The 24749-nt window shown below is 42.0% G+C and overlaps 1 protein-coding gene across 1 annotated transcript in view; it reads left to right on the forward strand.

Annotated features, from left to right (window-relative positions):
- Positions 1–24749, forward strand: part of slc12a2 (solute carrier family 12 member 2) — a 75713-nt gene that overhangs the window by 18176 nt on the left and 32788 nt on the right. Inside the window, exons 2-11 of the mRNA XM_078272242.1 lie at positions 6643–6762; positions 12528–12603; positions 16583–16678; positions 19365–19504; positions 19971–20081; positions 20219–20327; positions 20458–20582; positions 21368–21452; positions 21558–21718; positions 21853–21960. Coding sequence (XP_078128368.1) covers positions 6643–6762; positions 12528–12603; positions 16583–16678; positions 19365–19504; positions 19971–20081; positions 20219–20327; positions 20458–20582; positions 21368–21452; positions 21558–21718; positions 21853–21960 — 1131 coding nt within the window. The remainder of the gene's footprint in view (positions 1–6642; positions 6763–12527; positions 12604–16582; positions 16679–19364; positions 19505–19970; positions 20082–20218; positions 20328–20457; positions 20583–21367; positions 21453–21557; positions 21719–21852; positions 21961–24749) is intronic.

Here is a 24749-nt window from a genome sequence, read left to right on the forward strand (position 1 = left end):
ACAAATATTAGTTTGATGTGGTTGACGTTGGATGGTGATGGCATCTGACTGAGTTCTTCAGGATCGGGAAATCAACTCACCAGTCTCCTGCCAACCTCCTGCCGACTCTGCTAGCAGCTGGCTCACGTTTTCAAATGTATACACAGAGGGAAAGGTGAGAGGATGAGCTCAAGCTAGCAAGACCTCTCTTGCTTTTCAAATCAAACCACAGCCGTTTCATTTCATTATATCAGCCATGTGAACCTGAGCCTGGTTATGGTTTAGGGCTCAGTGTGGAAACTCAGTCAAGTACCAAAAGCTGGCATCCAAAGTTTTATTTTATGTAGTGTTTGTACAGCTGGTACTCACTCCCTCGCACCATTCAGTTTGCCTAATAATAAAGTGATTTATTAGCTGGGTGTTATCCTAACATCATTGGGAGATTGGGTAGGTTAGTTAAAGAATAACACTCAGGATGTATGAACTTAACATGGAAGTTCATTTAGCACCAACCTTCAGAGCTCCACAGTTTCCACATGTTGTGCACAGACAGAATTCGGTTAGTGCGCAAATGATTGAGACGTGTGTAGACTTAATTAAACTAGCACGTAAAATAAGTTCAAAGTGATGTCTACTGTAATTCGTAAGTCGTGCACCTTCCCTCTGTACAGCTGGAGCCCATTACCATTTTTCTTGATTGCTTTGACCTGCTTAAAGAAACTGGGATCCACTCAGTTTTCATCATCACTGTCTCAGCAGAGCAGAAGACACCTCCTGCAAATGTGTTAACCCTTTCTCATTGGATTGACACATTTCCCCCCCCCCCTTTTGCAGAACAGTTAACACGGATGTCATTCAAGCAGTCCAAACTCCATTGTTTTAGCTATGGTAACCAAACAGAAACCATCTGTTCCTAACTATTAGAAACTACCTCCATCAGTATGAAATCACTGAAGCTCCTGTTTGACACTCCTTCACACAAATCTTCAATTAGCAATCAGTCTGCAGGCCTTAAAGGTGCAGCGTCTGTGTTGTTCTCTGCCAACATGGATGGAAGAGGTCTAAGACACAAGAGACTGAGTTTCAATAGTGACTATTTCTTATACTCTACAGTAATAGATGTTTATACTTTACTGTAAGAGATTTTTATTTTCTTAATTTCTCATACTCTAATATATTTTATTTTGGTTTACATGTATTTTGTGTAATATTTACAGTATTTCAGTTTTCAGCCACAGTTTCAAAATAAGTATCAATGGAATCGATACAATTTGCATCAAAGCATTTCTGATTCTGGATCCAATTCTCTGCAAGAAGGTAAATATGTCAACAAATGTCTCTGGCATGAAAGCTACGTCCAGTAATAGGCTACAGAGACAAGCAATGGTGCACTGATCCCCACTGAGAGCTGTATTTAGTATGTTGGTGTCCACTGTGTAATGGTTGATTGGAAGAGCTCATACACTTGTTTGCAAGTTGTGTTGTTTGAAGGCTAAATGTTCTTTTGTTGCATATTTTAAATGTTTTGGCACGGTTAGAGCCTTTTGCAAACAAAATGTGTCATTTAGACCATGAGTGCCGCTGTTTGGGCCTCTGTGTTAACTGTTTTGAAAAATGTGGAGTTTGAGTTGACTGCTGCGTCAAAGCAATCAAGAAAAACTGTAGCAGAGACTCTGCGTTATTACCCAGAACGGGGTGATTTCATGACTTCACTTTGCTCTTCAGTCTTTGGACTCGTGCAGGGTTTCTAACCAAGAACAATGGGTTGAACAGCAAATACTTAAGTAGTTAAAAGACGACTGTGTGACTCATGTAGAGTCAGAGCACACTGATGTTGGCTGTTCTTTTTAATTTCCTTGTGTAGCTATCCTTTGGACTGATCCCAACAGTGCTCCTGCCAAGGATTGTATTTTGACCCCTACTGATGTCTGTGTTCCATACCTGACATTTAGTATGAATCTCTTCTGTTATGAGTGTACTTTAGGGCTGGCCGATAGTGTACATCCTCCTTTAGTCTTACTGTCTGCATTAGTCACCATCCCAAGAGGGTCATATGATGACTAATGCAGGTACCACATGTAATCTGTAAGATATACTCTCTCCCCTCACAACACATACACATGAATGCACTCAGTTATTACATCAGATACCCACGTTTCCTTCATTCCCAAGTTTATAACCTGGAAATACTTCTGAAGACCAAACCCTTAACAAATATGATATCTGCTTCAATATCCGTTGCCAGGGGAACATCTGTTTTCAGTTTGCATGCTTTTGTACTTCTTCAGAGTGGAGCTGTGCTCTGCAGCAGCATGGCCTCATAAAAGTGGTAATATAACATTTCAGTGTCGCGGTAGTCTCTCCACAGCTTTGGGTCCGTGCTGGACTATGGTCTGGCTGCAGTTGACATCAGGCTTTATACCTGCACACAGTACAGCAGTTACCAGACTTCTGTTTTGGGAACTCTGCCCTGACCAGGAAGAGAAGGTTGGCAGCACACATTGCATAGTTTAGCTTCAAGTCTGTTGCTAATAGGGGTGCAATGGATCACAAAACTCACGGTATGGATCAGATCACTGGTTTGAGTCACTGATCAGATCAATTTTCGAAAAAACATAAAACCCAGCGAGGAGCGGCGTTCTCTTCTTAGGCACGGAACTTTGTCTTCCAATACAAGCTCCAACAATTAAAAAGACAACACAACAACATGAAGACACAAGTTCAAAAACATATTAGGCATCAGAGACCCAAAAGCATTAAATTTCAATGTTCAGCTCTAATTGGAACTTGCACGGCCATTATGGTCAGAAGTTGGGTATTCTCCAGCAAAGTGTATTGATCCTTCCAAACCAGCTCCTGATTTTGGCCTATTTTCTTTATTTTACACCTGATGCTAAAATGAATGCTTCATGCTAATAAAAGACCAAAGATTTGTTTCACTTTTACCGATGCAGCTATATCAGGACATCATGGCTTTTTAACTGTGGACAAAATAATTGCTATATCTTTGTTTGATTTTATTAGTTAGAATGGTCGTAGTTATAGAATACAGAATACCCGCACATGGTGCTTTGGCTGTTAAAAAAGATTGAAAATGAAAAGGAGGAAGGAAACATTTGGAGCTGAAGCTGCCTGTTGGAGCTGCCGTGTCCGATCGCAGCAGTGTTGCTGAGTCATTGAGGGGACACAGGCAGAGTGCTCCTGTCGACAGATGGCCCAGGTGAAGTGATGCTCCTCCCTCCCTCCCACCTCTCGGCTCTGTAAGTCCCAGAGGCCCGCCACTCTCAGGTCATTTATAACACCATCCATACGCTGATGGTAACAGAGCCTCTGTGCTGAGATCCTCCCTTTTGTTTCATGTTTCCTCTCACAATGGGCAATTCATGTGCTGTACACAGGAAGGCTAAACATGTAACCGCAGATACCTCACACCATTACACTCAGAGTTTGAGCTGCTTCCGTCTGGCATTGATTTACGGTCCCAAAGGTCATTTATTCCCTCTGCCATACAGGGATTGGACAAAGAATGAAGTCCTGCATCAGGGAAAGCCTGTTATGTTATAAGATGTGCTCTTTTATTCTTTATAGAGATTATTTGCTGCCGCCTTTCCATTTGCATACTTTTTTAATGGTGTTGTATGTGTGTATGAAACTTTGAAGTACTTTGGAGATCCAAAGACATACTTCTACTGAGGTGGACAATCACGTCATTCAAATCAAATGAATATTTTACCATCGATCCTTTGGGATGCAGCCATGTTAGTTTAGATGCAGTAAATTATCGAGTGAACGGTCATTGAGGTGGTGGGGGGGTGTAATATAGTTAATATGGTAAATATAGTGTAATTTTCCATGTAATTTCGGCAGCATTAATTCAATCAGTCCAACAAGAGTCAAGTCCTACGAGTCTTCCTTGTGAACATACTGTTAATAGGGTTTCCTTCACTAATTAAAGCAGTCGGTTGCACTTTTCTGCGTTTTGTTCCCTAATAAGATAATGTAAGTAAAACTCGACACACACTCACACCTCAAACCTTAAAAGCCTAACCAGAAAAGGAGAAAATAAATGCTAACTAACTAATAAACGGCTAACTTTCATAGTCAGTAGAAAGTATTATAAAAAAAATCTAGAATCTATATCATTAAATGTGCTCATAAAAACAGGAAGAATTAAGAATAGTTTTTCTCTAGATTAGCCCGTTTCCCTCTGCAGTTCACACTATTTAAAGCCGTCATTTTTAATATATGCATTTATTTCCCTGAATACCTGAATAATTTTCCTGTCAGAGGAAAATGCACACACACTAATCTGATATGACTCACTGTTACATCAGTTAGTGTCAGACTCAAACAAAGGCTTGTTGTTCAGTATCCTCATAATGTGCATCAATAAAACACTGTTGTCCTCATCAGTGGACATGGACCCTGAGGGCATGCACACATCACCGCTGATCAATGGACATGTTCGCACAGCAGGCCAGGACTACAGCAGCACACGGCCTTTCTACTGCTGGAATTGTTCCATTTTTACAGGATCCATAAAGCCAAGGTCATCCATATCCAAAGACAACTGTCTCAATATGTAAACAGACAAACGGGAATGTAAATTGTGGTCCATAATGTCCAGAGAATATCTAGATCAAAAGCAAGTCGAACCAGAAGCCTTTTGTGACTCAAGAATGGTGACATCACTGCTGCCACTATCGACAGAGACAGGTTTTTTTAGAACCTTAACCAGTGTTTTCCCTCACTTTGTGGAAGACTTAGGTGCCCGTATTTGGCCAGGAGTTTAGGCGTCCTTCCTCAAGAAAATGTTAAAACCAGAACAGATATTTCCCCATAGATTTTGTGTCTCTTTGTGGGATTTTGTTTGTTTTTTTACGTCCCTTTTCCACATAATTTTGGACCATAACTAATTCCATATCTGTGTCTAAAACGTTGGAAAAGCTAGAGCAGATGATAAATATATAACACTCAAAAAGCTTAAAGACAGAACTTGCTAAAGCAGTCCAACTACAATCGTTAGATCTGAGAAAAGTCTTTCAGTTGCATTCTTTCGGGCTTAGGTGATTGAATGCAGTTAGTTCACAAGGAAACTCTATTAGCATTAGGTGTTCATTGTCCCTGAGGGTGAACCAATGTGCTTTCCTTAAAACCACCCTAAAACCCAACGTACACGTAGTATATTGCACATAGTCATAGTCATGCCTTGGCATTTGCTTAATGCAATCATGGTCCTGGAAAATAAATGAGATTAAACATTTGTATTTTTCTAAGCAGCAAGCCACTAAGGACAGCAGCATTGTCAGTGTTTTTCATTCCAACTTCTATTGTGGCTAATTGTCTGCCATATATGCTATGCCATGAGAAGGATGGTTATGGCTGACTTTTGTTCAACTGTTGTTGAACAATGTTGTTGAGCAATCTTCCTGGCTGGTGGGGGGAGGAAATGCTGTGAAAAGCTTCACAATAAGTGGCGAGGTTTGGTTTGCAGAGTTCTTGAGATCCTTACAAGTGCTATAAATGCACACAGGACAGTATGCTGTATACCCAAAGAGTCCTGGCAGGGAGGCCACCAACGTCACAGCATTGTCTGTGCATGGGAGGGTGGGGGGGCTTCCTGTCTTTAACTGCTGTAGTAACAGCCATGTGTGTCTGTCTGTTTTAAAGAGCCAGTGTTGTCAAGAGAATTGAGATCTGTCACATTTACATTACATGATTATTGTGCAGATAGTCATATTGTGGTGTTAATCAAAAGTAGCCCAGCTATCACATTGAAATACAGTCGGCCAGTTATTCTCTCACATTTGAACCATTAAAATATTCAAATGTGTGGCATTAATTTCATAGTTTCCCCTCAGCATGTACAGTGAACCAGCCCGATCTGACTTTCAGTCAGAATGAATAATTAGAGGTTTAATGTTTCTATAATGTACAGTTTTTCTAATGCATTTTTGACTTCTACTTGATTTTGTAAAGGACTGGTCTGTTAAGGAGATACTAAGGCTGAAAGGGACGTATGTTTTGCGGCGTGTTTGTTTGATTAACCTTTTGTCTCAGCCAATCATACTCCACCCTGGGGCTTCCTTGTCCCAGCACAGCTACAGTCAGAACCCCCCCCCCGACTAAAGCTGACTGTTCTGGCTCTAAGTTTACCAGAGCTGGGACCATATGCTTTTGTCCCGATTCAGTTATTTCCCGATACATGGGTGCTGATTAGATTTGTATTGTGATTTTCATTTATTGCTATTCAAGAAGTATTGGGATTTTCTTTTTTCTTTAACAAAAACAAAAGTTGAATAAAACACTTCTAGAGACAATATATCATTAGACATTTCGAATGACATCATGTCAGTCAGCTTTCGCTCTGTTTCGCTGGAAACTGATATGATGTAGTCGCTGCGGCGGTACCGTAGAAACCGAAATTATTTAGGTCAATCATTGGTAAAAAAATAATGATTCTAGGGAACAGAATCGATTTTAAAAATTGTGGCAAAAAATGATCACGATACATACGGGTTTGGATTTTTTTCCCACCGCTAAAGGTTACCATGAGTAGTTGCGTTAAAATCCAGGTTTTAAAATGTCTGTTCAGCGAGCTATTGATGACATTACCAATGTTTCTCCACATATAAACCTGATTTTATTTCCTTTGCTTTCTAGGAGCCATTTGAGGATGGCTTCGCCAACGGGGACGAGCTGACCCCGGCCGAGGAGGCTGCTGCTAAAGAAGCAGCTGAGTCCAAAGGAGTGGTCAAGTTTGGCTGGATCAAAGGGGTGCTGGTGAGTCCCTTCCAAACCCTGCTTTCCTTTCTCCTCATTTAGTCTTCTCTTCTTGTTACCTTTTTGTTTTTCATCAGATTTCTTATTCTTCAACTGACCCAAGAACTGTCAGGATCACATGGAAATCAAATAGTTGCGTTTCTGTAAATGATAGAGTAGATCTAACCACACTATCTGTAAAGTGTCCTGAGATAACTACAAAAAAGGTAAAGTCAGGTAATATGATAGACTTTAGACTTTATTGTCCTCAAGGAGAAATTCTTTGTCACAAACTGTATGTTGTGGACACAGCATGCTTACAGAGAAACCAAAAGTACAAACCTAAGAGAATGACATGCAGGGGAATAATACAGACAAGTAACGCAGACAAAGTGGCAGTGATTTATAGGGTTGGCCATTGTTTTGATTTTAACAATTCTGATTCCAATATTGATTCTTCCTTTTTGATTCCGGTTCTTATCGATTGCTTATTTCACAGATAAGAGGAAACATTTATTTTGATTTAATGGTGATTAACAGTTTTACTGGGCTTTTTCAGCCAGACTTTAGAGCGCTGCTTACTGAGCTCCATGGCTGCAACACAACAAGCACCTGGAAGTAAAGTGGTTGCTACGGAAACCAACACTTGCGCGTGTTAAAATTTGGAACCGATGATCGGATTCAAAACCAAATTTTGCAACAATTCCAATAAAGCAAACTATTACATTGGAATGGTAATTTTTCAAATGATTCCAAGTTGGAACCGGTTCTTGGTGGCCAATCCTAGTGGCTTATCTGGCCTCTTGTTTAGGGCTGCAGGCACCAGGCTTTTGCCAAAGCGGTTCATTTTATAGCTTTGAGTAAAAACCGTATTATAATGTGAGCCAAAACTAGTAATGCATATTAAAAGTGAAATATGTGATACATAATGCATACAAAAACATGTTTTTAGGAGAGTTGAATGAGTGAGTTTAGGTGAGACCGTCATTAAACATTTGACTTTGTAACAGAGTCTTACTGTTAGGTTACATTTGAAAGAAACCAGAAACAGCCAGTGTCAGATTAAACCGAGTTACGAAATATTAGCACTAAAACAGCTGCTAGACTCAAACTAAATGCTCCTCTACATTTTGCAACTTGCTTACTGAGAGAGAAATAGCTTAATGTTTGTTCACTTCACCAGTGGTTCCACATAACGTCTCGGATCTTACTAGGGCTGTCGTCGACTAAAGAACTTCTTCTCGACTAACACTCGTGTGTTAACACTAACACACTGTCGACTTATTGATCAGTCGATTTAATCAACAGATCTGTGCTCTTTGAGTGGTTAAGTCTAGAAAAGCACAATATAAATGCAGTCCATTTACCGTCTGTAAAACTGAGTTTCTCCACAAAGAATCGTGGAACAGCACCACTATTGTTTACCAGAGATGTCCTCAGATGTTTCTTGGGAAATCCTTCAGCACACAGAAATGCCTAATGGACTAAAGAAATCTGAGTCGACTAAGACCATAACGGCCGATTAGACTAAAAGGGGGCGGCCCTACATTTGACTGTATTTAGGGCCAAGACATTTGACGTCCGTATTGATCGATGGTCGTGATGTGTTGATATGTCCGAGCGGGCGGTTAAACTGAGTGAAGTGGATCACAGGTGATAAAAGCGTGCTGCTATATAATTTGAAGTGTACGTGGGAGTAGATGACATGGTGTTGAGGATTTTGGAATATGCGTGTGAATGGCTTGTGGCTCAGGTCGGGGGGTGGTAGCTTTACCACTGAGGGAGAAATGACTCAGCGCCTGAGAGATGTGGTTCATGTTGCACTCTGTTTGACACGTTTCCTTCTGTTGAAGTATATTCAGAGGATGACACGTGTCTGGATATTATCACCCTGCTCAGTCCGTACTTCCTCTCTAACACAAACCTCGCACTAATCATCATGTCTCTTGGTTTCTAATGGCTTTTATCAAGTCGTTCTGAATATAATCTTAACGTATGATACTTGGGTATCATACTACCAGTAGCTATCAGTGAGCTCCAAAGCGCACATCCAGATGGACTATTTATTGTTGCTGGTGATTTCAACCACACAAATCTCTAGACATTTCTACCAAAGTTTCATCAGTATGTGGATTTTGCGCCCCTCCCCCACCTGGGACACTCGGACCACATTTCAGTTGTGCTAATTTCAGCATAACAGTCTCTAGTCAAACGCACAAAACCAACTCATAAGGAGACAAAGACCTGGCCTGAGGGAGCCATGTCAGTTCTTCAGGGCTGTTTTGAAAGCACAGACTGGGATGTATTCAAGCAGGCAGCCATCTACAACACCATTGACTTAGAGGAATACACATCAGTCTTCACTAGCTACATCAGCAAGTGCATTGGCGATGTAACCACTTCTAAATGCCTTTTTTATGCTTCTGTGTAGAATCGACGGCGTACCCCTGCAGACCCCTCTGCGTCTACGCCGTAGCCTGACTTGCACCTCTCGAAAAATGTAACTACACGACATGTCGCAGCGACGCTCGGCCGTGTCTTGGTAGGGTTGCATTTCCCCCGACTCATTTCCTGGTTCTCCTTCAACAACATGAAATCAAGGAGAGGGTTAACTTCTCCTGCTCCAGATTTCACACCATGGTCAGAAAGAACAGGGGAGACACTTTGTTTCTCTCACTAGGACTCTAGAGTCGGGACTCATTCTGAAGCTAATCGCTGTCACACTCTCACTTCTCTCTCGCAAAGTGCACTCATGCTCAGAAAATTCACAACCACTGCACAGACACCAAAGACGCATGACGCCTGTGGCAGGGAATACAAGCGATCACCAACCACAGGCCAGCTCCACTCTCCTGTGATGGTGATAGCTCCCTCCCTGAAGCACTGAATCAGTTCCACTCAAGATTTGAAGAACAGACTGACACCGTAGCGAGGAAAGCCACCCCTCCCCCCAACAACTTGGTGCTATATTTGTCCACCTCTGAAGTGAGGAAAACTCTGCTCAGAGTCAACCTGCGGAAAGCTGCTGGGCCAGACCAAATACCAGGTTGTGTGCTGAGAGAATGTGCAAACTGGCTGACGTCCTGACCGATGTCTTCAACATCTCTCTGAGCGCCACTGTTGTCCCTACCTGTTTCAAGACCACCACCATCATCGCCGTACCAAAAAGACCACAGTGACCTGTCTCAGTGACTACCGCCCAGTTGCACTTACATTCACCATCATGAAGTGCTTCAAAAGGCTAGTCATGAGACACATCAAGTCCCAGCTACCTGTCACACTGGACTGGACCCCATGTAGTTTGTTTATCGTCCCAACCGCTCCGCGGATGATGCCATCACCACTGCCGTTCACCTGGCTCTCACACATCTGGATACTAAGGACACTTAAAGAAAGAAATTGGATCAGCTGGGTTTGAACACCACCCTCTGCAATTGGATCCTGGACTTCCTGGTAGGACGACCGCAGGCAGTAAAGATAGGAAACAAGACCTCCAACACCACCATGCTGAACACAGAAGCCCCTCAAAGCTGCATGCTCAGCCCCCTGCTGTTCACTCTTCTAAAGCCTGTTTTATGGTTGTGCGGAGGGTCCACGCAGAGCTTTTGCCGTAGCCTACGTAAGTGGTCTGATGTTTATATGCTGATAAGCAGAGACAATGAGGCCCTGTACAGAGAGGAGGTGACACAGCTCAGCAACTGATGCACTCACAACAACCTGTCCCTCAATGTGGACAAAACAAAAGAACTAATCATTGATTTCAGACGACCTCCAGGCAAGCACACCCAGTCCATAAATGACCTTCCAGTTGAGATTGTTCAGAGCACAAAGTTTCTGGGTGTTCACATCACAGACAACCTCCCATGGACTCAGAACACTACACACATCACAAAGAAAGCCCAGCAACACCTCTACTTTCTGCGGAAGCTGCGGAAAGCACACCTCCCCTCCCCCATCCTGACAACCTTCTACAGAGGGACTATTGAGAGTATCCTCAGCAGTGCCATCACAGCGTGGTTTGGTAACTGCACTGCTGCAGAACGACAGGCCCTGCAGCGGATTGTGAGGACAGCTGAAAAGATCACTGGGGCCTCTCTTCTCTCCCTCTCTGACATCTACAACACCCACTGTCTGCACAAAGCCATAAGCATTGTTAAGGACACAACACACCTGTCCCATGCACTCTTCTCCTCACTGCCATCAGGTAGAAGGTACCGCAGTATAACTGCCCACACCTTCAGAATGGGGAAGAGCGTCTTCCCTCAAGCAGTCAGACTGTTGAACAACCAAACATGATGCACATTTTTCACACTGAACTGAAATTTTTGTCATGTCAACTCGACAACCTAAAAGTCTTCAGAATGAAGTTGTAATTCATGAGATCAGAAGTTAAGAGAATTAAGTTTAACTTTATGTGAGAAAGTCGAATATCAATATTATGTTAATGAAAGATTGTTCTCAATGTTTTTGTAGTGCAACTTTTCTCCACTTAATTCTGATTATATTGTGACTTTTCCACTTGATTCTCATACTAGGGGTTTTTCTGAGTACATTCTAACTTTATCAAAAGGATTTTATGTTTTATTTCTTTTCAAACTACAACTTTATTCTCATGAAATAAAATCTGAATTTAGTCCCAAATGGTCATCTTCCCATCCGTGGCTTTAATGAACTGTTGATTCGGTGCTCTTAGGCCGGCTGCATGGCATGACATTGCACCTGTCAATACAGAATGAGATATTCGGTAGCCTATTTAGCCGTCAATACTGCTGACGTTGTCTTTGCTGTAATCAAACTAGTATATATTTGTTTAACATGAAGTATACTACAGCTTGACTGCTTTTAGTCAATGGGAAACATACATGTGTACAGACAAGGCTAGCAGCAGCAGTGCAGCGTCAGACACCTTTTCTGGTGTGAAAAGACAGAAAAATGCACGCAGCCGCCACACAACTGACAAACAGAAACGCCACGCAGCCAGTGTGAAGCCGGCCTTACTTTGCTGCAGCAAAATACAGTGCCATGCAGCCATTTGAGAAGTCCTGTAGCACGAGGAAACCGCTATTCTTTCTGTGATTACGTCTCCCGAGTTTCCAGCTCCAGTGTTAAAGGAGTGCGAGGACATGCAGCAGCATGCAGTGCTGTGGTTTTCTGCAGCTACCTCTCCCCAGCATGAGCCACTAGGGCTGGGAACAGATACCGGTACCAATACAGTCACTTCGATACCGGTTCCCGAACAATGAACGATACCAATTTTATAAAATCCATTTTAACAAAACGTAATGACAACATTACACATTACGGCACACATCTTTGTATTTGTCAGCTCCTACTACGTGAGCGTCTCTGTGTAACGTAGAGTTCTTCCTGCGTGTCTCTACGACGTGTAACGTTAGACGGCCAATCACAGACATTATTAGATCTTGGTAGAAGCATGCTGCATGCTGATTGGCTCACTGACACTGATGTGATTTACTCCTTAGGTGTTGAATTTGGGTATTGAATGGCGAGACATTTTTTCAATACTCCATAATAAGGAGGCAATTTGGTCAGTGTCTAAAAAGTGCTGAATTTGGTTCCCAGCCCTGTGAGCAACATGCAGGTTTCTTTTGGTTCTCATATTAAAATCTTGCATGTGTTGCAGTGAAGCATTAAAAGTTCACCCAACTATTCTTAATATCAAATAATGGTGGAAACCTTTAATTAGTAAAAGCCAGCAGTTTCATAAATGGAGCATTGAAAACCACATTGTGCGGAGGAATTGACCCGTCCCTTTCTCTGTGCAGGTCCGCTGCATGTTGAACATCTGGGGTGTGATGCTCTTCATCCGCATGTCATGGATCGTGGGTCAGGCTGGAATTGGTAAGCACAGATCACCTATAGTATGAAAGCTGGGACTTTTAACACACGTGTGACCTGTAGAATAATATTCCATCAATTGCAGGGTTTTCCCTGCCACTGTAAGGTTTAGGTGCAGCACCTTAGCAGAATGAATGTAACTTAAAGACTTTTCTCAGGTCTAATGATTGTAGATGGACTTCTTAAACAAGTTTTGTCTTTAAGCTTTTTAAGTTTAAGTTATTTATTCTCTGTTCTAGCTTTTCCAACGTTTTAGACAGTTATGGTAATAACGGTCCAAAACGATGTGGAAAAGAGACACAAAACTACCACGAAGAGACACAAACCAACTACAAAGACGCCAAATGACCACAGAGACCCAAATCTACCCCAAAGAAAACAGAAATGACCAAAAAGAGACGCAACACAACTACAAAGAGACGCAAAATGTACGGGGAAATTACTTTTTTTTTTCAATAGAAAAACCTAACATTTTCTTGACGGACGCCTAAACCCCTGGCCAAATACGCGCACCTAAATATTCCACAAACCGAGAGACAACACTAGATTGTGTATCGATTGTGAGTTTGTGTTTTGGACTTGAGAAGGGGTGGGTGGGTGTGGGTGTGTGTGTGTGTGGGTGTGTGTGTGTGGTTGAGGGCGTGACAACACTGTTGCTTCAACAGAAGAAGCAGATGGTGTAAGACTTGTTCCTCTTTGAAAAATTGTTGACTGCATTTGTTTTCTGCACTGCAATGCCATTCTGAGGAACGAGTGGAGCAGACAACAATCTGCCATGTTTACGACCATCACTGTGAACTCCCTTCACCTCGAATCGCATGAACCACTCTGCACAGTCTGTTGCACAAAAAGTTTCGGACTCATCATGTATCCCATGATTGACTGTTTACATCCTGTGGACATGTGCACTTGCACACTTCCACCGACCAGCTCCATCATTCCAGTTAGAATCAGTAACAGACAAAACAAACTGGTGAAGCCACTATGTAACAACAACTACTTAACTGCAAAGACAGTGAATTTAGTATCCATTTCTTGTCAGCCACAGTCTGTCACAAAAAATGAGACAGCTAATAACTTTAACACACTGACATTTGCCCTACTAAGCACTAGGTCCTTGGCAGGAAAATCATTTTTAATCAATGATTTTATTATCAAACACAACCTTGATTTTTATGTTTTTAACTGAAACCTGGTTGGACCATAATAACAGTGCTGCTGTTCTCATTGAGTCAGCTCCTCCTAACTTCAGCTTTATGAGTGAGAATAGAGTTAATAAGAAAGGAGGTGGAGTCGCCATTTTGTTTGACTTGTTCCAATGTACTCAAATATCTTATGGAAATTTTGCTTCTTTTGAATACATGGCTCTTCAGCTGAGGTCCCCCTCTTGACCTATATTTCTAATTATCTACAGGCCACCTAAATACTGTGCATCCTTCTTTGACGACTTTAGTGAACTGCTGTCTATAACCTGTATTGATTTTGACTGTGTAATTATTGCTGGTGATTTTAACACATGTTGACAATCCCCAGGACAGAGGGACCAAAGAACTGTGTTGTATTTTTGAGAACTATGGACTGACTCAGCATGTGACAGAGCCAACACACAACAAGGGGCAATCTCTGGACTTGATTATCTCCAAGGGTTTGAACATTTCCAAGGTTGTGGTGACTGATGCTGCTCTCTCTGATCATTCCTGTGTTTTCTTTAATGGCACTATCTCTTTACAAAAAAGTGTTCAAACAAAGGTAATCAAAAAATTACTGAAAACACCAGTGAAACATTCATTCAGCTTTTCTCCTCCACACCCGCCCTCTCAGGGGTCTCAGTCACTGAGCTTGTAGACAATTTCAATTGTAAAATTACAAATGTTATTGATGCCATTGCTCCCATTAAGGTAAAAACTTAATCTCTCTCTAGTCTCTGATAAGAAAAGATCTCCATGGACAAATGCCATACTGGTAAGAACAGAAAAAAGAGTGTCGAAAAGCAGAACGCAGGTGGCGAAAAACTAATCTCCAGGTCCACTACAACACCTATAAAGAGAGACTTTGTATTTATAATTTGGAACTGAGGAATGCAAAGCGGTCCTTCTTCTCTGACATTATTGCCAGAAACGATAATAATTCACGTGCTTTGTTTGCTACTGTCGATAGGTTAACAAACCCTCCAGTACCAGTAGCATCTGAACTTTTATCCACCGAGGCCTGTAATGAATTTGCCATCTTCTTCACAGATAAAATTCAGAAAATTAGACAAACAATCAGTGCCTCCACATCAAGTACAGGATATGTGTTGTCACAGTGTCCAGGCAAAACAAATTCCATTATGACACAATTTCATATGATCAACCACAACAACCTGGGGGGACATTATACAGCATCTGAAAACCTCCTCCTGTTGCCTTGATATTCTACCAACGGACGTTATCAAAAATGTTTTAAGTTGTTTGGCTCCAGATCTACAGATTGTAAACGCGTCTCTTCTCTCAGGTATCTTCCCACAGGCCCTGAAAACTGCAGTCATTAAGCCACTCTTAAAAAAGAACAATCTAGAGTCACTAATGAGCAACTATACGCCGATATCAAACCTTCCATTTTTAAGTAAAATCATTGAAAAAAGGGTTTCTCAACAACTCACCCTTTTCTTGTCACTAAACAACAGCTTTGATGCCTTCCAGTCGGGTTTTCGACCACACCACAGCACTGAGACGGCTCTTGTTAAAGTCTTTAATGACATCCACTTAAAGACAGATAGTGGCCAAATTTCAGTCTTGGTATTACTTGATCTCAGTGCTGCATTTGATACGGTCGACCATGACATATTACTAGACCGATTGAAATACTGGGTTGACCTTTCTGGCTCAGTACTAAAGTGGTTTGAATCCTATCTAAAGAATAGAGACTACTTTGTGTCTATAGGTAATTATGTATCTGAGCATACAAATATGACGTGTAGAGTTCCCCAAGGCTCCGTTCTGGGACCTCTTCTGTTTAACATCTACATGCTTCCACTGGGTCAGATTATGGAAAACAACAAAATAAGTCACCATAGTTATGCGGACGACACACGACTTGATATAACTTTAACGCCAGGAGACTATAGTCCAATACACAAACTGAGTAAGTGCATTGAACAAATCAACGACTGGATGTGCCAAAATTTTCTTAAATGAAATTAAGAAAAAAACTGAGGTGGTTGTTTTTGGAGCAAAAGAGGAACAACTGAAAGTCAGCGTTGAGCTTCAAACGGCACTCCAGGATTAATCTTAGCCTGGCTGTTAGCCTGGCTGTTAGCCCTGTTAGCCTGGCTGTTAGCCTGGTCAGGAGCAGGCTAGCTGCAAAGAATAAATCTCCATGGTTACTTGGCTGCGTTTAATTCAACCTGCTTTTGTGCAACCAAATCAAAGCTAAATTCATCCAGGATAACTTGAAAATTCCGGCTTAATCCCTTATCCTGGTTTTGTGCAACAGGCCCCTGGACGCATGGAAATATACCACTGGAGAGAAGTGAGCAACAGTTTTTTTGTTAATTGGGTCAATTCTCTCCTTTTGTTACTCCTGAGCGTGGTTGTCCCTGTTAACTGATGTTAGATAACCCAGGCTACAGAGACTCAAAGAGCTGTTTGATACTCAGCCAATGTTTGACTTTGATGTGACTGCACATGACTGACTAATTCAAATCTCACTGAGAAGAGAAGTTCCAGGCAGCGTGGCACGCAGCCTGTATTTATTGACATTGTGGTGCTGGCTGGGTGGTCGACACTCTGTCAGTTATTTTCTCACTTTCTCCCCACTGCCCCTGATCCCCCAGCACTTTGATGTGAAATATCGGCACAAAGTGGCACATGTGGCTGACTGGAGGGCATTAGCCTGTCTCCGTGGCGCCACTGTTGCTTTTCACAGAGTTACTGCCAGCCCTGCTAAAAATCTGTTAACTGCGTTGCACATTTTTCAGTTCAAACCGTGTTTTCTTCCGCAGCTCTCTCCTGTCTGATCGTTGCCATGGCCACCGTAGTGACGACCATCACCGGCCTCTCCACCTCTGCCATCGCCACCAACGGATTTGTGCGAGGAGGTATACATCCCTTTGTTCTGTACAATTATCACGCTGCAGTGTTTGCTGTGAAGCCAGGCGGGAAATCCACCTGTGTGATTTTAAGGCAGCATGAGCCGCCATCAGTCATTCATCACCGCATCCTAGTGTAGCATTATGTAGAGCTGGGCCATATGGAGAATATCAAATATCACGATATTTCTGACCAAATGCATGGATGTGGATATTGCGTCAATATTGCAGAGTTGACTATTGTTGCTTTCACAAAACATTTACACAATGAGAGTTTAGATGAATAATCATCAGTAATGTGAATATAATGACTAAGTGGTCAAGTCAAATCACAGAACAGCTACAACAGTCTGGTAAGTTAAAAAAAAATGACATCACTTTACTGTAATGCAGCCTTTAAAACCAGGGAAAGACAACACTTTTACAATATTACAATACCCAAAATTGAAGACGGTATCTAGTCGCATATATCGATGTCGGTATAATATAAATATGTTGCCCAGCCCTAGCATTATGTGTGCAGCTTTAGTTGCAGCCAGATGAAAGAAGGGTTAAACCCAAATCTCTCCCGTCCTCTCGGGGAGAGCAGAAACTCAACCAGTTTCATGTTGAAGTGAGCCGAAGCGACGGTAGGTCTGACTGGGAGGTCCCACGTGGATATTACACATTCCTCAGTCACTGAATCAGGCAAAATAGGCTCCTAATTAGATCAATATTTCATAGTGAGATGAATAACTCTTATTGGAGTGGATATTTTTATTTTCCTTAAATTGGCTCAGTGAGGGTGTTCTCTGCCTCGGGACAGGACTGTAAGATGCCGGGATGTTGATAGGTTTTCAATGACTTTGTTTACATGCGCATAATATTCCACTTTTCGCCCTTAATCTGAAAAAGACAATATTCTGACTAAGCTGTTTACATGGCTAATGAAAGTGAATGGTCCACTAAAATTTCTGTTTACATGTAGCCGTGCAAAATAGGATTTTAGAAGTTCTCCAGCGGTGGAGGACTTGTTGGAGCGTGTGAACTCAGCGTCTCTCTTTCATTCCTTCAACCAGCTTCTTGAAAAGGTCGACTCATATCCAAAAACCTGTTGATATCTGAGTCTCTGATAATGTTTAAAAGTAGCTGTGTTTCTTTTCTCTTGGGCATGCTTCTCTACCACAGCCGGACTGTTCTTGAACTGTTGGCTGCTGTTGTTGTTTTGTGTACAACAAACCATAGCAACACACAAAGCTGTAACAGGCTGTAAACGGGCCGTAAACTGTTGCAAACTGTGGTTAAAAAACCTGATTGATACTCAAATATCCCAAATGTGCTGTATACATGTCCAATGAATGCCTCTAAAACCTGAATAATAACGACATATCATACATGTCTTCATCGCAATGTGCTAAACCGTCCAGTATCAAATTTGGAATATTCAGAATAATAGTGGAATATTGGTGTGCATGTAAACATACTCAGTGTAGTGAGTTGGGCGGGTCCCAGTCCATCCTCCCGGAACCCGATCTAAGTCGTCCTGAAGTCAATGTGGACAGTCCCAGATTTAAAGTCTACATTATCATTAGTTAAAATCTGTGAAAGTGACTTTTAACATAAACAAATGATTAGACCTAAATGATCAATCATCAACCTTTTTTATTAAAAACCATCTGAAAAGAGGAGATTAGAGTCTAGATGTATCAGTTGCACCGCAAACAAAAGAATCTGTTAGCGGTGGAGCAGACTGACAAGCTGTGCGTTACCTGAGAAGTTGCTACATTAAAGTTCTATAAAAGCTTACCTTGGCCTGCCGTTGTCTTCTGTCCAACAATAGAGGAGTGAACAAGAGCCAAGGGATAGTAGTTGGCTATTGGTATGGTGTCATGTAGTGTGAAAACCATAGCGGCTTCACTCCTGATTAGAAAACAGCAAGCAGGGCTGCAACTAACCATTATTGTCATTGTTGAATAATCTGTCAATTATTGTTTCAATTAAGCGGTTAGTTGTCTGGTCTGTAAAATGTCAGAAAACGATAATGAGTCATTTTTTATGAAAAGAAAACAAGTCAGCTTGTTAAATGTGAATATTTTCAATTTCGTTCTCTCCTCTGTGACAGTAAACTGAATATCTTTGAGTTGGGGACAAAACAAGACCTTTGAGGACGTCATCTTGGGCTTTGGTCTGGACTGATCCACATTTTATACCATTTTCTGATATTTTAGAGACCAGACAATTAATCCCTTCATCCAGACAATAATCCACACATTAATCCACAATGGAAAGAATCGGTAGTTGCAGCCCTGGATTGGAAGTGTGATCCTGGAACTAAAGTAACCCTGATGTGGGGCATGGGCTGCTCTGGACCAGGATAGTGTACGATTGTGCTCATGAAGCCTCTGACGGCCCTTTACATCTGAGCAGGGTGTGTAAGTAGATGATTTAGGCTCTAGCTGGGCCCTGAGCTCGGAGGAGGAGGAGGGGGGGGCTGACAGTTTGGACTATATGTTTGCTTGGCCTGGGACAGGCTGCTGACTGTTATTCCCCAGTGCAATACTCTCAGATCATCCTGCTGTATGTATGTATGAACAATCCAGTACACATATAGTCAATCAAAGAATCGTAAATCTGTACTGTTAAAAATAAAATTAGTTCCAAGTTTTCACAACAGTTAACTTTTACTAACGTCTTGTCCATTCCTTTTTATTTCCAGGTGGAGCGTATTACTTGATTTCAAGGAGTCTGGGCCCAGAGTTCGGAGGCTCCATCGGGCTGATCTTTGCTTTTGCCAATGCAGTGGCTGTAGCCATGTATGTGGTGGGCTTTGCTGAGACTGTTGTGGAACTTCTTGCTGTAAGTCTTTGTGGCTTACTATGCCTTCAGACAGTTGTTGGTGTATTAGTGCGTTCCATTTGTAAGTCCTCGGAAGTCGGATTTTGTTTTAAGAACCTGAGCTTTAAGGTTGTTGCAGCAAACCGCCCTGCACATTTGCAAAAGCACTAGCTTCTGTTTTCCAGTGGAAATTGTGGAGGTGGTTGCGATATCCACTCACTGTCTAAAGCATCTTTACAGAAAATCTTACTTAAAGTAAGCTGAAAGCAACAGTATTTTTCCTTATGCAGGTTTGTAGTTGACACATTACTGTTTGGCTCTCAGTCGGAATGTGAATGTGAAAACAGGAATTCAGCATCTTAATTGTAGTTTGATTTGCGAGCTCCCCATCAGTGTTTTGCAATATCAAATAAGTCCAGTGTCTGCATGTTGTTCATTGGCAGTTCAAGGTCCTACTGTTTTAACAGCTGCATGTATTGTCTCTCAGGGTACAGGGCTCGTAATGACGGATGAAATCAACGATATTCGCATCATCGGCACCATCACGGTCATCCTCCTGCTGGGCATCTCTGTGGCAGGAATGGAATGGGAGGCCAAGGTACGAACAGGATCCTGTCTCTGATGCAAGTCCGAGGCTTCATGATGAAAACCCCCACAGACTCAGGACACACACTGGCAGCGATTCATACATTGGTTTAAGAGATCCCGTGTGACTAATGACGGTCTTCTCTGCAGGCCCAGATATTTTTGCTCGTTGTCCTCATCACAGCCATCTTCAACTACTTCATCGGAACCTTCATTCCTGTCCAGGCCAAGGAATCTGAGGGCTTCTTTGGCTACCACGGTAGGACCCCACACACACGGATTGTTTTCAGGCAGAATCATAACCCTGAGGGCTGTTAGCATTAGCAGTTTTGGCACCGAATGCTTTGTGAGATGCCATTTTGGTGTTTAGAACTCTGTTTTCCTGTCAGGTTCGATCATGTGGGAAAACATGGGTCCTGACTTCCGAGGCGAGACCTTCTTCTCCGTCTTCTCCATCTTCTTCCCTGCAGCCACTGGTATTCTGGCCGGAGCCAACATTTCAGGAGACCTTGCTGTAAGTCACCTAGAGATGGTCGGCTACTATTTTTTGCTTACCGATACCTGAACTTGAGTATCGGCTGATACCGAGTGCTGATCCGATACCAGTGTGTCATATATTTTATGTTTAACAGCTGTATACTACTATCTCTGTATAGATGATATGATGTATAACAGCTGTATACTCCTATCTCTGTATGATGATATGATGTATAACAGCTGTATACTACTATCTCTGTATGATTATATGATGTCCAACAGCTGTATACTACTATCTCTGTATGGATGTGATATGATTGTTATTGTTGTACGGCCTGGCTCAGCTTAAACTCTTTGTGAAACACAAACAAACACAAACTATTAATGCCATAGAAACGTTCTTTTACTTTCCAGTTTGACAGGCAATCATAACGGGAAAAAAAACAAATAAAAATACTTTAAAGTAGATTTTCTTCGGGGCTATATTACGTGGTATGGAAATGGTGCATAAACTCCAGTACTTACCAATACCAGCATTTTAGGCAGGATCGGAGGCTTTTCCGATACTGGTATCGAACATCTCTAAAATCACCTGTAAATATGAACAAAAAGAGATGATCCATCTAAAGGGCTTCATCCTGCTGTCATAGATTTGACTAAAGCTGTCAAACCAAGCAAACCCATTGTCTGCTTTCATCGGTTTACTCTGTTGGACAAAGTGAATCAAGTACCAGTCAGTGGATTGCTGTCATTACCTAAAACCCCTTTATTGATATGGGTTAAAAGGTTTGTGATGGTCTGCATTGTGGTTGTTTGTTACAGGACCCACAGCTGGCCATCCCCAGAGGAACCCTGCTGGCCATATTGATCACAGGAATAGTCTACCTGGGTGTTGCTGTTTCCACAGGTGCAGTAGTACCTACTATATGGTATATTATCTGACAGTTGTTCTCCTTTTAAAGTGAATCACATCCCCTAACATGGTTTTATGTGCTAACTTGTTTCCCACCAGGCTCCTGTATTGTGAGAGACGCCAGTGGGAATGTGAATGACACTGTCAGTTCTCAGTTCATGATAAACTGCACAGAAGCTGCCTGCAAATTTGGCTATGATTTCTCGACGTGCAGGAGCCAAAAAGGCGGCTGCCCCCATGGACTACATAATGACTTCCAGGTATTACGCAGCTCTGCCAGAAGATGAGCTCTGAAGCATGCTAGGAACATTTGGGAGACAGAGTTTAAAATAACAGTGTTGGTTGTTGTGTGCAAGAGTCAAACCGTTTGATTTGCCTTCAATCTTTGGTTCAGGTGATGAGCATGGTTTCTGGTTTTGGACCCGTCATCACTGCTGGAATCTTCTCTGCCACTCTGTCCTCCGCGCTGGCCTCTTTAGTCAGTGCACCCAAAGTTTTTCAGGTAAGGCCCGACCTAAACTGGATCTAACCAATTACACTTACAGAAGTGACAAATAGCCGCAAGCGGCTTTTTGCGGGTTCAAACCGTTTTTCCAGCTTCTCAAAGCACTTTCACTTGTTACAGGTACCTTTCACTCACATTCATACACTTAGAGATCAAACTGCAGGGCCTGGGCTCGAACCACCAACCTTCTGATTGTTAGGCAAATGCCCTTCCGCCTGAGCTACAGCAGGCTTGGGAAGCAGCCCAATCACCAAAAGTCAAAGCTGCAAGCAGAGTTGAGCGGGTTTGTAGCTTCACAAAGCTGAGCAAAACCACTTCAGATGGTTTAATGCTCTATAGAAAAGTGGTGAAACCAACCACACACCTGTTTCATCACTACAATAGATGCAGAAAGTCCCACGATTTCACCCCTTTATCAGATTTTAACGAAACTTGGTATGTACGTCCCAGTCATGGTGTTAAATGTCTCTATCAATTTTAGACAAGATTGCTACGGCAGAGCTTGAGTTATAGGCAATTCCCTGCTAGCCCCGCCCTTTAGGAAGTTATTTGATTGAGGGCGACCAGATTTTATGACGAGTCTTGTTCATTTATAGTAGAAATGTGTATCTCAGTCCTGCAAGGCTCTATACCAATTTTGGTCTTGATAGAATCAAAATTGACAGTTTTATTCATTTAACTGTTTTTGACAATATGCAGATTAGTTAAATACCATGATGGTGGATGTTTATGGCCCAAGAGGCTTTTTTATAGCGCACATTGAGCTGGACTGGTGTGAGGAATTTCATGTCAATTGGACTCACCATGTGAGGGGCGTGGCCTTTAAAACTTTTGGCTTAAGCTATAGCGCCACCATCAGGCTGAATTGCATTATCTTCTTTGGGGAGCATGAGCACAACATCAGTTATGGTGACAATTTTCATATCTCTAACTCATTCCAACCCCCAGTAACTTCAGAAAAGGCATAATTTAGCATATAATGCTAAATAGGCCACGCCCACAGCCGGTTCCAGAAGTAAAAATACAATGCAATTTCTCCATTGACAATTGGAGTATAAGCCATAAAATGGTAACTGTTGATGGTAGAATTAAAACCAGCTACGACATGACTCAGTGATTGTATATGCTCATATAGACGCCAACAGTTCATAGGGCACTAACCTTGTTTTGAGATAAATGTCTTTTATTCGCGATGTCTTGGATAAGTACTCCATTACCCACAATCCCACAGTGAAGCCTCTGATTGGTGGAACTCATGTCATGTGACTGTTTGGTTAAACCCTAAACCCTGCGAGAGTCTTTACTGCTGTACTGTGTATGCTACTGTGTAACATTACTGTCTACTGTACGATCTTTAATAAAAAGAAGTTTCTGCACGGTAGACTTATCAGTGCAATCATGATCATGATCATGACGAGAACAAGAGTGTCCAAAGGGGTGAAAACCACTTTAAATCGGGTCACGTTATTGAATGTAGTGTGTCCGAGGTTCAGCTTGTGGGTTTAGTAAGGGCCAGCATGAGGGACAAGACCTACAAAGTTGTGGTGAGTTTTGCAGGGACGTTGGTAACATTAGTTAACATTATCCGTTCACTTTAGCTAGGCTACTGTAGCCTTCATACTGTATGAGTCATATCAATCATTGCACGATTACTACTGAAAGAACTGCTATTAACTGTACATTCACTATATAAAAATCACTATGTTTGGAGGAAAAAGTGCGCGAGCCTGTCGTTGGATTGGAAGTTGTTCAAGAGGCTCGTTCGCGGTTGTGTCTTCGACTATATTATTCAGTGGTGCGCGGTGGTTTATGGGATGAGTAGTTCCTTCGCTCAGAAATGAAAATATGTACACAGTCTTGTACCTTTTTGACTTTTTTGGGATTTTCTATTCGTTTTTTCACTCGAAATTATGATTTTCCAGACGTCAATGGGAGAAACGAATGGGAAATTTACTTCCGGAACCCAAGGTCTCTTGGAGGAGGGGCGGGACTGTTGAGGTCTGACACTTCAGATTCTGGTTACTACTCGCCCCCAGACCATGTGTACCAATCTTGGTGAAATTCTGTCTGCCGGGTTTTGCGGTACAAACTTGTGGCGTTTTTGGCGTCTCCTATGAGTTAAACTCATAATCCTTGGGTCAGCCTATTTCTCATGATGCACTGAAGATATGTTACACATTTTATGATGATTGGTCAAACCATTAGTTAGTTATGGCCAATTTACTGCTAAGCCCCGGCCATGTTTTTTCACCAATCTTGCTCATTTGGTGTTGAAAGGATCAAAATTGACAAAGTTCTATTAATTTTACTGTTTTTCACATTATGCAAATTAGCCAAAACTTCCATCACTGCGGACCTCTAAGGTCCAAGAGGCTTTTTTGTAGAGCACATTGAGCTGCATATGTGTGAGAAAATTCAAGTCAATCAGACTTGCAGCCTGACGAGCGTTTTCTTTCCAAAATTGCTTTTTTGATCGTTTATTGTAGCGCCACCATGTGGCAGATTGGGCTCATAGTTCTTAGGAACCGATTGCACATCATTTCCAGTCATTGGGCCAAGTGTCGTGTTTCTAGCTCATTCCAGCTCACGGGAATCTGACCCGCGGTGGAAGACGACAAATGATACTAAACCAGGAGAAAAACAATTAACAACTACAGTAATAATGTACTTGGTTAAAATGTGTCAAACTCGAGGCCTTGTAGGTTCACAATGAATTTGGCTGACCTAGTTTTTTTTATTTTTTCCAACGTTTTTATCAGTTTTCCGACATCTCTGTCACTTTGTTG

The sequence above is a fragment of the Sander vitreus genome, chromosome 16 (genome assembly GCF_031162955.1).
Source record: "Sander vitreus isolate 19-12246 chromosome 16, sanVit1, whole genome shotgun sequence".
Classification (NCBI taxonomy): Eukaryota; Metazoa; Chordata; class Actinopteri; order Perciformes; family Percidae; genus Sander; species Sander vitreus.